Source organism: Bombina bombina, chromosome 7, assembly GCF_027579735.1.
Source record: "Bombina bombina isolate aBomBom1 chromosome 7, aBomBom1.pri, whole genome shotgun sequence".
Lineage (NCBI taxonomy): Eukaryota > Metazoa > Chordata > Amphibia > Anura > Bombinatoridae > Bombina > Bombina bombina.
The window spans coordinates 598,363,254-598,377,013 of NC_069505.1; the positions used below are offsets into that span (position 1 = coordinate 598,363,254).

At 39.9% G+C, this 13,760-nt stretch overlaps 1 protein-coding gene across 1 annotated transcript in view; it reads left to right on the forward strand.

The window, feature by feature from the left end:
- The window catches only part of LOC128667189 (zinc finger protein 585A-like), a 51,082-nt gene that overhangs the window by 27,057 nt on the left and 10,265 nt on the right, over positions 1-13,760 (forward strand). The window contains exon 6 of the mRNA XM_053722118.1: positions 1,430-1,537. Within this exon, the coding sequence (XP_053578093.1) occupies positions 1,430-1,537 (108 nt within the window). The remainder of the gene's footprint in view (positions 1-1,429; positions 1,538-13,760) is intronic.

Here is a 13,760-nt window from a genome sequence, read left to right on the forward strand (position 1 = left end):
CATTAGTACTACATGACAGGAAATAGTGCTGCCATCTAGTGCTCTTGCTAGTGTATAATATTAGTACTACATGACAGGAAATAGTGCTGCCCTCTAGTGCTCTTGCTAATGTATAACATTAGTACTACATGACAGGAAATAGTGCTGCCCTCTAGTGCTCTTGCTAATGTATAACATTAGCACTACATGACAGGAAATAGTGCTGCCCTCTAGTGCTCTTTCTAATGTATAACATTAGCACTACATGACAGGAAATAGTGCTGCCATCTAGTGTGCTTGCTAATGTATAACATTAGTACTACATGGCAGGAAATAGTGCTGCCATCTAGTGCTCTTGCTAATATATAATGTTGTTGCAAAACTGCTGCCTGTACAAAGAATAACAAGAACATTGAAAATTGTATAAAATTGTGTGTTCTATCTGAATCAGGAAATCTTTTTTTTTTTTTAATGTCCCTTTATTTCGTATTAATTTAGTGGGGAGTGCAGGATGTGTAATGAAATACTAGACAACGTGCATAAGGTGGGGGGGGGGGGGGCACTAAAAACCATCCATAAGCCTCAGTTCCAAGTACAATAAATATCCAATGACTGAACAAGGAAAAGGTTCTTCTTGTAACACTAAAATAGATAAATAACAAAACCTTTATTTTTGGAGAATGAGGGAGAAGCAAGAGGTGACCAACAATAATGTTGAAAAATATTCCCATAAAATGATATATAGAAAATTAATCAAGAAGCTGAAAAAAATACAAACAAAATATTTATTCGCCGGATTTATGGTTTAAACGTTGATTTGGGGTCTGCAGCTGAAAAAGATTTTTAAAGGGACAGTAAAGTCAAAATTAAACTTTCATGATTCAGATAGAGCCGCAGTTTTAAGAAACTTTCCAATTTACTTCTGTTATCAAATTGTGCACAGTATTTTGATGCAAACACTTTCTGAAGCACCAACTACTACTGAGCATGTGCAAAAGTTCACGGTGCATACGTATATGAGTCTGTGATTGGCTGATGGCATTCACATGATATAGGGGGCTGGAAAATTTCCCAAAAAATCTACAATTCATTTAAAATTCTGTGTAAGTGTAATTGGATTGTGTTTTTATTATGCACTTGTGCAATTATACATTATTTAATGACTGTAATCAGTGTCTGTTATAATTTAATAATATCCCTAGTGATATAAGTAGTAATCGCCTATCTCTCAGTAAACTAGAAATCAATTGTTTTAAAACTATCCTCAGCGCTGTATGGCGATCACATTATCAAACCACAAAATCGCTGAAAGTCCAAAGAAATGATCTATAAAGAAATCTATTCCTGCCAAATGTTTCCTCTTATGGGTGCAGAAGCGTTTTCTATTGTGTGTTTGTTTTTTGTTTAATGTGTTAAAACACCTTTACAACTAGTTTGTTTTACGTAACAGATCTCTGTCATGAAAACACAGATATTGTATCAAACAACGAGAAAGTAAAAAGTGCAACCGCTGAACAGGATAAGCCGCAGAGGGTCGTCCATTCAGACCTTGCAGTAGGTGAGCAATACATTTGTTAGTATCAGATTGAGGTTTGTGTTATTAAAGGGTCGCTAAAGTCAAAATTAAAGGGATGTTCTGGCCAAAATTTAACTGCACATAGATGAATTACATCTCTGATTAGAAACATATGTGCAATATTCATGTATTGGCAAAAATGCATCAAGTAAAGGTTATCACTGTTTTAGTGTTAATGGGACACTGAACCCCATTTTTTTTTCTTTTGTGATTCAGATAGAGCATGCAATTTTAAGCAACTTTCTCATTTACTCCTATTATCAAATTTTTTTTCGTGCTCTTGCTATCTTTATTTGAAAAATAAGTCATCTAAGGAGCCAGCCACTTTTTGGTTCAGGCCATGGACAGCACTTGTTTATTGGTGCTGTCCAATCGACAAGGACAACACAGGTTGTTCACCAAAAATGGGCCGGCATCTAAACTTACATTCTTGCTTTTCAAATAAAGATACCAAGAGAATGAAGAAAAATTGATAATAGGAGTAAATTAGAAAGTTGCTTAAAATTGCTGCTGTTTCTGAATCACGAAATAAAAATCACGTGCATGTGATGTAACATGGAATCAGATTCTACCCATTAGTACAATATTCTATACTGACATCACAATATTGAAAAACCTAACCACCTCAACTCAAGTTATAAACAGTAAATTGCAGACTAATAGAAACTTTTAGTTTATAACCTCATTTGTTCTTTGTTATGAACTAGGTAGAAACATATATAAACCTGTTATGTGATAAATAAGGAACCTTTATAATTATATCCAGCAGCTATAATTAAGCAATATAACAACTATGAAATATATGATATCAAAATATCTGACTCAATATACCTCTGTCGCCTTGCTTAACCTTTGGTCCTACCACTCCAAGCTGAAGATCACCCATACGTGGTCCACCAGGTAACCTTCACAGACGCCTGTCAAAGCATATACAGGTGGCCCTCGGTTTACGACGGTTCAATTTGCGCCGTTTCAGAATAAAGCCCTTTTTTTGCTATTGAAAAGCATTGACTGCTATTGAAAGCATTAGCACATGCATACATTAAAATAGCCAGTAGGTGGAGCTGTCCGCTTGTGTTGCACTAAACATATGCAAAGAAAAACAAGCCAGACGTGATCAATGGATCATCTTTCAAAGGAACAAGATCTAGCAGCCACTTCCCTTAGCTGCAGACTCAATGCAGAGAAGTGTTTGCAGAAAAAGGCAAGTAAAAAATGTTTTTCTTAATTAAACTTAGTTTGATGATGATACAGTCTGTTATGTGATTAAACACAGGCAGGCTGAAATCAGTGTATAACCAGACCTGAGCAATGGATCCGTTTTTAAAGGAACAAGATCTAGCAGCCACTTCCCTTAGCTGCAGAAAAATGCAAGTAAAAAAACATTTTTCTTCATTAAACTTAGTTTGATGCTGATACAGTCTGCTGTATGATTATTTTGTTTTTGTTCATTAAACTTAGATTGATGATGATGCAGTCTGCTGTGTGATTATTTTGTTTTTGTTCATTAAACTTAGATTGATGATGATACAGTCTGTGTCTGTGTGATACTTTTATTAGGTGCAGTTTAGGAAATGTTTTTGTTCATTAAACTGAGTTTGATGATGATACAATCTATTTCTCTTGTTAAGTGTAGTCAGTCCACGGGTCATCCATTACTTATGGAATATATCTCTTCCTAACAGGAAGCTGCAAGAGGATCACCCAAGCAGAGCTGCTATATAGCTCCTCCCCTCACATGTCATATTCAGTCATTCTCTTGCAGCCTAACTAAAGATAGGTCGCTGTGAGAGGTCTGTGGTGTTTTTTAACTTAGTTTATTTCTTCAATCAAAAGTTTGTTATTTTAAATGGCACCGGAGTGTGCTGTTTGTTCTCAGGCAGCATTAGAAGAAGAATCTGCCTGCGTTTTCTATGATCTTAGCAGACGTAACTAAGATCCACTGGCTGTTCTCATCTGAGGAGTGAGGTAACTTCAGAAAAGGGGAATAGCATGCAGGGCCCCCCTGCAAACGAGGTATGTGCAGTAAATTATTTTTCTGAGGAATGGAATTGACTGAGAAAATACTGCTGATACCAATGTAACGTAAGTTCAGCCTTAAATGCAGTGATAGCGACTGGTATTAGGCTGATGAGTGTGTGTACACTGAATGTATTTTTCTAAGGAATGGAATTGACTCTGAAAATACTGTTAATACTGAAATAATGTATGAGCCTTAACTGCAGTAAAAGCGACTGGTAGCAGGCTTATTAATAACACTTCATAACTTTTAAAATGTATGTTCAAAACGTTTAATGGCATGTTAATCGTTTTTTGTGAGGTACTTGGTGATAAAACTTATTGGGGCATGATTTTTACCACATGGCCATCTTTGTTTTCTGCATAGAAACAGTTATCTGAGCTTCCCCACTGTTGTAATATGAGTGGGAGGGGCCTATTTTAGCGCTTTTTTGCGCAGTAAAAATTCAGTCACAATCTGTCTACTTCATCCTCCATGATCCAGATCGTCTCTAGAGAGCTCAGGGGTCTTCAAAATTCATTTTGAGGGAGGTAATCAGTCACAGCAGACCTGTGACAGTGTGTTTTGACTGTGTTAAAAACGTTAATTATTAAATTGTTATCCGTTTTTGGGTATTAAGGGGTTAATCATCCATTTGCTGGTGGGTGCAATCCTTTGCTAACTTAATACATTTACTGTGAAAAATTGGTTGCTATAACTATTTTGGTTCATTGTTATTTCAACTGTGACAGCTTTTTGTGCTTCTTAAAGTCACAGTAGCGTTTTCTTTCATGTAATTAGCAAGAGTCCATGAGCTAGTGACGTATGGGATATACATTCCTACCAGGAGGGGCAAAGTTTCCCAAACCTCAAAATGCCTATAAATACACCCCTCACCACACCCACAATTCAGTTTTACAAACTTTGCCTCCTATGGAGGTGGTGAAGTAAGTTTGTGCTAGATTCTACGTTGATATGCGCTCCGCAGCAGGTTGGAACCCGGTTTTCCTCTCAGCGTGCAGTGAATGTCAGAGGGATGTGAGGAGAGTATTGCCTATTTGAATGCAGTGATCTCCTTCTACGGGGTCTATTTCATAGGTTCTCTGTTATCGGTCGTAGAGATTCATCTCTTACCTCCCTTTTCAGATCGACGATATACTCTTATTTATATACCATTACCTCTGCTGATTTTCGTTTCAGTACTGGTTTGGCTTTCTACAAACATGTAGATGAGTGTCCTGGGGTAAGTAAATCTTATTTTCTGTGACACTCTAAGCTATGGTTGGGCACTTTATTTATAAAGTTCTAAATATATGTATTCAAACATTTATTTGCCTTGACTCAGAATGTTCAACATTCCTTATTTTCAGACAGTCAGTTTCATATTTGGGATAATGCATTTGAATCAATCATTTTTTCTTACCTTAAAAAATTTGACTTTTTTTTTTTTTTTTTCCCTGTGGGCTGTTAGGCTCGCGGGGGCTGAAAATGCTTCATTTTATTGCGTCATTCTTGGCGCGGACTTTTTTGGCGCAAAAAAATCTTTTCTGTTTCCGGCGTCATACGTGTCGCCGGAAGTTGCGTCATTTTTTGACGTCCTTTTGCGCCAAAAATGTCGGCGTTCCGGATGTGGCGTCATTTTTGGCGCCAAAAAGCATTTAGGCGCCAAACAATGTGGGCGTATTATTTGGCGCCAAAAAATATGGGCGTCGCTTTTGTCTCCACATTATTTCAGTCTCATTTTTTCTTTGCTTCTGGTTACTAGAAGCTTGTTTATTGGCATTTTTTCCCATTCCTGAAACTGTCATTTAAGGAATTTGATCAATTTTGCTTTATATGTTGTTTTTTCTCTTACATATTGCAAGATGTCTCACGTTGCATCTGAGTCAGAAGATACTTCAGGAAAATCGCTGTCTAGTGCTGGAACTACCAAAGCTAAGTGTATCTGCTGTAAACTTTTGGTAGCTATTCCTCCGGCTGTTGTTTGTATTAATTGTCATGACAAACTTGTTAAAGCAGATAATATTTCCTTTAGTAATGTACCATTGCCTGTTGTAGTTCCCTCAACATCTAAGGTGCAGAATGTTCCTGATAACATAAGAGATTTTGTTTCTGAATCCATCAAGAAGGCTATGTCTGTTATTTCTCCTTCTAGTAAACATAAAAAATCTTTTAAAACTTCTCTCTTTACAGATGAATTTTTAAATGAACATCATCATTCTGATTCTGATGACTCTTCTGGTTCAGAGGATTCTGTCTCAGAGATTGATGCTGATAAATCTTCATATTTATTTAAAATGGAATTTATTCGTTCTTTACTTAAAGAAGTACTAATTGCTTTAGAAATAGAGGATTCTGGTCCTCTTGATACTAATTCTAAACGTTTAGATAAGGTATTTAAATCTCCTGTGGTTATTCCAGAAGTTTTTCCTGTTCCTAATGCTATTTCTGAAGTAATTTCCAGAGAATGGGATAAATTGGGTAATTCATTTACTCCTTCTAAACGTTTTAAGCAATTATATCCTGTGCCGTCTGACAGATTAGAATTTTGGGACAAAATCCCTAAAGTCGATGGGGCTATTTCTACCCTTGCTAAACGTACTACTATTCCTACGTCAGATGGTACTTCGTTTAAAGATCCTTTAGATAGGAAAATTGAATCCTTTCTAAGAAAAGCTTATCTGTGTTCAGGTAATCTTCTTAGACCTGCTATATCTTTGGCTGATGTTGCTGCAGCTTCAACTTTTTGGTTGGAGACTTTAGCACAACAAGTAACAGATCATGATTCTCATAATATTATTATTCTTCTTCAGCATGCTAATAATTTTATCTGTGATGCCATTTTTGATATTATCAGAGTTGATGTCAGGTTTATGTCTCTAGCTATTTTAGCTAGAAGAGCTTTATGGCTTAAAACTTGGAATGCTGATATGGCTTCTAAATCAACTCTACTTTCCATTTCTTTCCAGGGTAACAAATTATTTGGTTCTCAGTTGGATTCCATTATCTCAACTGTTACTGGTGGGAAAGGAACTTTTTTACCACAGGATAAAAAATCTAAGGGTAAAAACAGGGCTAATAATCGTTTTCGTTCCTTTCGTTTCAACAAAGAACAAAAGCCTGATCCTTCATCCTCAGGAGCAGTTTCAGTTTGGAAACCATCTCCAGTCTGGAATAAATCCAAGCCTTCTAGAAAGGCAAAGCCTGCTTCTAAATCCACATGAAGGTGCGGCCCTCATTCCAGCTCAGCTGGTAGGGGGCAGGTTACGTTTTTTCAAAGAAATTTGGATCAATTCTGTTCACAATCTTTGGATTCAGAACATTGTTTCAGAAGGGTACAGAATTGGTTTCAAGATGAGACCTCCTGCAAAGAGATTTTTTTCTTTTCCGTGTCCCAGTAAATCCAGTGAAAGCTCAAGCATTTCTGAATTGTGTTTCAGATCTAGAGTTGGCTGGAGTAATTATGCCAGTTCCAGTTCTGGAACAGGGGATGGGGTTTTATTCAAATCTCTTCATTGTACCAAAGAAGGAGAATTCCTTCAGACCAGTTCTGGATCTAAAAATATTGAATCGTTATGTAAGGATACCAACGTTCAAAATGGTAACTGTAAGGACTATCTTGCCTTTTGTTCAGCAAGGGCATTTTATATCCACAATAGATTTACAGGATGCATATCTGCATATTCCGATTCATCCAGATCATTATCAGTTCCTGAGATTCTCTTTTCTGGACAAGCATTACCAGTTTGTGGCTCTGCCGTTTGGCCTAGCTACAGCTCCAAGAATTTTTACAAAGGTTCTCGGTGCCCTTCTGTCTGTAATCAGAGAACAGGGTATTGTGGTATTTCCTTATTTGGACGATATCTTGGTACTTGCTCAGTCTTTACATTTAGCAGAATCTCATACGAATCGACTTGTGTTGTTTCTTCAAGATCATGGTTGGAGGATCAATTCACCAAAAAGTTCATTGATTCCTCAGACAAGGGTAACCTTTCTGGGTTTCCAGATAGATTCAGTGTCCATGACTCTGTCTTTAACAGACAAGAGACGTCTAAATTGATTTCAGCTTGTCGAAACCTTCAGTCACAATCATTTCCTTCGGTAGCCTTATGCATGGAAATTCTAGGTCTTATGACTGCTGCATCGGACGCGATCCCCTTTGCTCGTTTTCACATGCGACCTCTTCAGCTCTGTATGCTGAATCAATGGTGCAAGGATTACACAAAGATATCTCAATTAATATCTTTAAAACCGATTGTACGACACACTCTAACGTGGTGGACAGATCACCATCGTTTAATTCAGGGGGCTTCTTTTGTGCTTCCGACCTGGACTGTAATTTCAACAGATGCAAGTCTCACAGGTTGGGGAGCTGTGTGGGGATCTCTGACGGCACAAGGAGTTTGGGAATCTCAGGAGGTGAGATTACCGATCAATATTTTGGAACTCCGTGCAATTTTCAGAGCTCTTCAGTCTTGGCCTCTTCTGAAGAGAGAATCGTTCATTTGTTTTCAGACAGACAATGTCACTACTGTGGCATACATCAATCATCAAGGAGGGACTCACAGTCCTCTGGCTATGAAAGAAGTATCTCGAATTCTGGTTTGGGCGGAATCCAGCTCCTGTCTAATCTCTGCGGTTCATATCCCAGGTATAGACAATTGGGAAGCGGATTATCTCAGTCGCCAAACGTTGTATCCGGGCGAATGGTCTCTTCACCCAGAGGTATTTCTTCAGATTGTTCAAATGTGGGAGCTTCCAGAAATAGATCTGATGGCGTCTCATCTAAACAAGAAACTTCCCAGGTATCTGTCCAGATTCCGGGATCCTCAGGCGGAAGTAGTGGATGCATTATCACTTCCTTGGAAGTATCATCCTGCTTATATCTTTCCGCCTCTAGTTCTTCTTCCAAGAGTAATCTCCAAGATTCTGAAGGAATGCTCGTTTGTTCTGCTGGTAGCTCCGGCATGGCCTCACAGGTTTTGGTATGCGGATCTTGTCCGGATGGCCTCTTGCCATCCGTGGACTCTTCCGCTACGACCAGACCTTCTGTCGCAAGGTCCTTTTTTCCATCAGGATCTCAAATCCTTAAATTTAAAGGTATGGAGATTGAACGCTTGATTCTTGGTCAAAGAGGTTTCTCTGACTCTGTGATTAATACTATGTTACAGGCTCGTAAATCTGTATCCAGAGAGATATATTATAGAGTCTGGAAGACTTATATTTCTTGGTGTCTTTCTCATCATTTTTCTTGGCATTCTTTTAGAATTCCGAGAATTTTACAGTTTCTTCAGGATGGTTTAGATAAAAGTTTATCCGCAAGTTCTTTGAAAGGACAAATCTCTGCTCTTTCTGTTCTTTTTCACAGAAAGATTGCTAATCTTCCTGATATTCATTGTTTTGTACAAGCTTTGGTTCGTATAAAACCTGTCATTAAGTCAATTTCTCCTCCTTGGAGTTTGAATTTGGTTCTGGGGGCTCTTCAAGCTCCTCCGTTTGAACCTATGCATTTATTGGACATTAAATTACTTTCTTGGAAAGTTTTGTTCCTTTTGGCAATCTCTTCTGCCAGAAGAGTTTCTGAATTATCTGCTCTTTCTTGTGAGTCTCCTTTTCTGATTTTTTCAGGATAAGGCAGTGTTGCGAACTTCTTTTGAATTTTTACCTAAAGTTGTGAATTCTAACAACATTAGTAGGGAAATTGTGGTTCCTTCATTATGTCCTAATCCTAAGAATTCTAAGGAGAAATCATTGCATTCTTTGGATGTTGTTAGAGCTTTGAAATATTATGTTGAAGCTACTAAGTCTTTCCGAAAGACTTCTAGTTTATTTGTTATCTTTTCTGGTTCTAGAAAAGGCCAGAAAGCTTCTGCCATTTCTTTGGCATCTTGGTTGAAATCTTTAATTCATCTTGCCTATGTTGAGTCGGGTAAATCTCCGCCTCAAAGGATTACAGCTCATTCTACTAGGTCAGTTTCTACTTCCTGGGCGTTTAGGAATGAAGCTTCGATTTGATCAGATTTGCAAAGCAGCAACTTGGTCCTCTTTGCATACTTTTACTAAATTCTACCATTTTGATGTATTTTCTTCTTCTGAAGCAGTTTTTGGTAGAAAAGTACTTCAGGCAGCGGTTTCAGTTTGAATCTTCTGCTTATGTTTTTCATTAAACTTTATTTTGGGTGTGGATTATTTTCAGCAGGAATTGGCTGTCTTTATTTTATCCCTCCCTCTCTAGTGACTCTTGCGTGGAAAGATCCACATCTTGGGTAATCATTATCCCATACGTCACTAGCTCATGGACTCTTGCTAATTACATGAAAGAAAACATAATTTATGTAAGAACTTACCTGATAAATTCATTTCTTTCATATTAGCAAGAGTCCATGAGGCCCGCCCCTTTTTTGGGGTGGTTATGATTTTTGTATAAAGCACAATTATTCCAATTCCTTATTTTATATGCTTTCGCACTTTTGAGGGGTGTATTTATAGGCATTTTGAGGTTTGGGAAACTTTGCCCCTCCTGGTAGGAATGTATATCCCATACGTCACTAGCTCATGGACTCTTGCTAATATGAAAGAAATGAATTTATCAGGTAAGTTCTTACATAAATTATGTTTTTTTATATTGCTTGTAAATTTATTTAGAAAAGTATTTCCAAGCTTGCTAGTCTCATTGCTAGTCTGTTTAAACATGTCTGACTCAGATGAATCTCTTTGTTCACTATGTTTAAAGGCCAATGTGGAGCCCAATAGAAATTTGTGTACTAATTGCATTGATGTTACTTTAAATAAAAGTCAATCTTTACATGTAAAGAAATTATCACCAGACAACGAGGGGGAAGTTATGCCGACTAACTCTCCTCACGTGTCAGTACCTTCGCCTCCCGCTCAGGAGGTGCGTGATTTTGTGGCGCCAAGTACATCAGGGAGGCCCTTACAAATCACTTTGCAAGACATGGCTACTGTTATGACAGAAGTATTATCTAAATTGCCAGAATTAAGAGGCAAGCGCGATAGCTCTGGGTTAAGGACAGAGCGCGCGGATGAGGTGAGAGCCATGTCAGATACTGCGTCACAATTTGCAGAACATGAAGACGGAGAGCTTCATTCTGTGGGTGACGGATCTGATCCAGGGAGACTGGATTCAGAGATTTCTAATTTTAAATTTAAGCTTGAGAACCTCCGCATATTGCTAGGGGAGGTATTAGCGGCTCTGAATGATTGTAACACGGTTGCAATTCCAGAAAAATTATGTAGGTTGGATAGATACTATGCGGTACCGGTGTGTACTGATGTGTTTCCTATACCTAAAAGGCTTACAGAGATTATTAGCAAGGAGTGGGATAGACCTGGTGTGCCTTTTTCCCCTCCTCCCATATTTAGGAAAATGTTTCCTATAGACGCCAACACACGAGACTTATGGCAGACGGTCTCTAAGGTGGAGGGAGCAGTTTCTACTTTAGCTAAGCGTACCACTATCCCGGTGGAGGATAGTTGTGCCTTTTCAGATCAAATGTTTGTTCAACAAGGTTTTATCTTACAGCCCCTTGCATGCATTGCGCCTGTCACTGCTGCGGCGGCATTCTGGTTTGAGTCTCTGGAAGAGGCCATTCGCACAGCTCCATTGGATGAAATTATGAACAAGCTTAAAGCACTTAAGCTAGCTAACGCATTTGTTTCTGATGCCGTCGTACATTTAACCAAACTTACGGCTAAGAACTCCGGATTTGCCATCCAAGCGCGCAGAGCGCTATGGCTTAAATCCTGGTCAGCTGACGTGACTTCTAAATCTAAATTGCTTAATATTCCTTTCAAAGGGCAGACCTTATTCGGGCCCGGCTTGAAAGAAATTATAGCTGACATTACGGGAGGTAAGGGCCATGCTCTACCTCAGGACAGGGCCAAATCAAAGGTCAAACAGTCTAATTTTCGTGCCTTTCGTAACTTCAAGGCAGGAGCAGCATCAACTTCCTCCGCTCCAAAACAGGAAGGAGCTGTTGCTCGTTACAGACAGGGCTGGAAAGTTAACCAGTCCTGGAACAAGGGCAAGCAGGCCAAGAAACCTGCTGCTGCCCCTAAGACAGCATGAAGAGAGGGCCCCCTATCTGGAAACGGATCTAGTGGGGGGCAGACTTTCTCTCTTCGCCCAGGCTTGGGCAAGAGATGTCCAGGATCCCTGGGCGTTGGAGATCATATCTCAGGGATATCTCCTGGACTTCAAAACTTCTCCTCCACGAGGGAGATTTCATCTTTCAAGGTTATCAGCAAACCAAATAAAGAAAGAGGCGTTTATACGCTGTGTACAAGACCTCTTACTAATGGGGGTGATCCACCCAGTTCCGCGGACGGAACACGGGCAAGGATTCTATTCAAATCTATTTGTGGTTCCCAAGAAAGAGGGAACCTTCAGACCAATCTTGGACTTAAAAATCCTAAACAAATTCCTAAGAGTTCCATCATTCAAAATGGAAACTATTCGAACCATCCTTCCCATTATCCAAGAGGGTCAGTACATGACCACAGTGGACTTAAAGGATGCCTACCTTCACATACCGATTCACAAGGATCATTATCGGTACCTAAGATTTGCTTTCCTAGACAGGCATTACCAGTTTGTAGCTCTTCCCTTCGGATTAGCTACGGCTCCAAGAATCTTTACAAAAGTTCTGGGCTCACTTCTGGCGGTACTAAGACCGCGAGGCATAGCGGTGACTCCGTACCTAGACGACATTCTGATACAAGCGTCAAGTTTTCAAACTGCCAAGTCTCATACAGAGATAGTTCTGGCATTTCTGAGGTTGCATGGGTGGAAGGTGAACGTGGAAAAGAGTTCTCTATTACCACTTACAAGGGTTCCCTTTCTAGGGACTCTTATAGATTCTCTAGAGATGAAAATTTACCTGACGGAGGCCAGGTTATCAAAACTTCTAAATGCTTGCCGTGTCCTTCATTCCATTCCACACCCGTCAGTAGCTCAGTGCATGGAAGTAATCGGCTTAATGGTAGCGGCAATGGACATAGTACTATTTGCGCGCCTGCATCTCAGACCGCTGCAATTGTGCATGCTAAGTCAGTGGAATGGGGATTACTCAGATTTGTCCCCCCTGCTAAATCTGGATCAAGAGACCAGAGATTCTCTTCTATGGTGGCTTTCTCGGCCACATCTGTCCAAGGGGATGACCTTTCGCAGGCTAGATTGGACGATTGTAACAACAGACGCCAGCCTTCTAGGCTGGGGCGCAGTCTGGAACTCCCTGAAGGCTCAGGGACTATGGACTCAGGAGGAGAAACTCCTCCCAATAAATATTCTGGAATTAAGAGCAATATTCAATGCTCTCCTAGCTTGGCCTCAGTTAGCAACTCTGAGGTTCATCAGATTTCAGTCGGACAACATCACGACTGTGGCTTACATCAACCATCAAGGGGGAACCAGAAGTTCCCTAGCGATGTTGGAAGTCTCAAAGATAATTCGCTGGGCAGAGTCTCACTCTTGCCACCTGTCAGCGATTTACATCCCAGGCGTGGAGAACTGGGAGGCGGATTTTCTAAGTCGCCAGACTTTTCATCCGGGGGAGTGGGAACTTCATCCGGAGGTCTTTGCTCAACTGATTCATCGTTGGGGCAAACCAGATCTGGATCTCATGGCGTCTCGCCAGAACGCCAAGCTTCCTTGTTACGGATCCAGGTCCAGGGACCCGGGAGCGGTGCTGATAGATGCTCTGACAGCCCCTTGGGTCTTCAACATGGCTTATGTGTTTCCACCATTTCCGATGCTTCCTCGTTTGATTGCCAAGATCAAACAGGAGAGAGCTTCGGTGATTCTGATAGCGCCTGCGTGGCCACGCAGGACCTGGTATGCAGACCTAGTGGACATGTCGTCCTGCCCACCGTAGTCTCTGCCTCTGAGACAGGACCTTCTAATTCAGGGTCCTTTCAACCATCCAAATCTAATTTCTCTGAGGCTGACTGCATGGAGATTGAACGCTTGATTCTATCAAAGCGTGGCTTCTCGGAGTCGGTTATTGATACCTTAATACAGGCTAGGAAGCCTGTTACCAGAAGAATTTACCATAAGATATGGCGTAAATATTTATATTGGTGCAAATCCAAGAGTTACTCATGGAGTAAGGTTAGGATTCCTAGGATATTGTCTTTTCTACAAGATTGTTTAGGAAAGGGCTTATCTGCTAGTTCGTTAAAGGGACA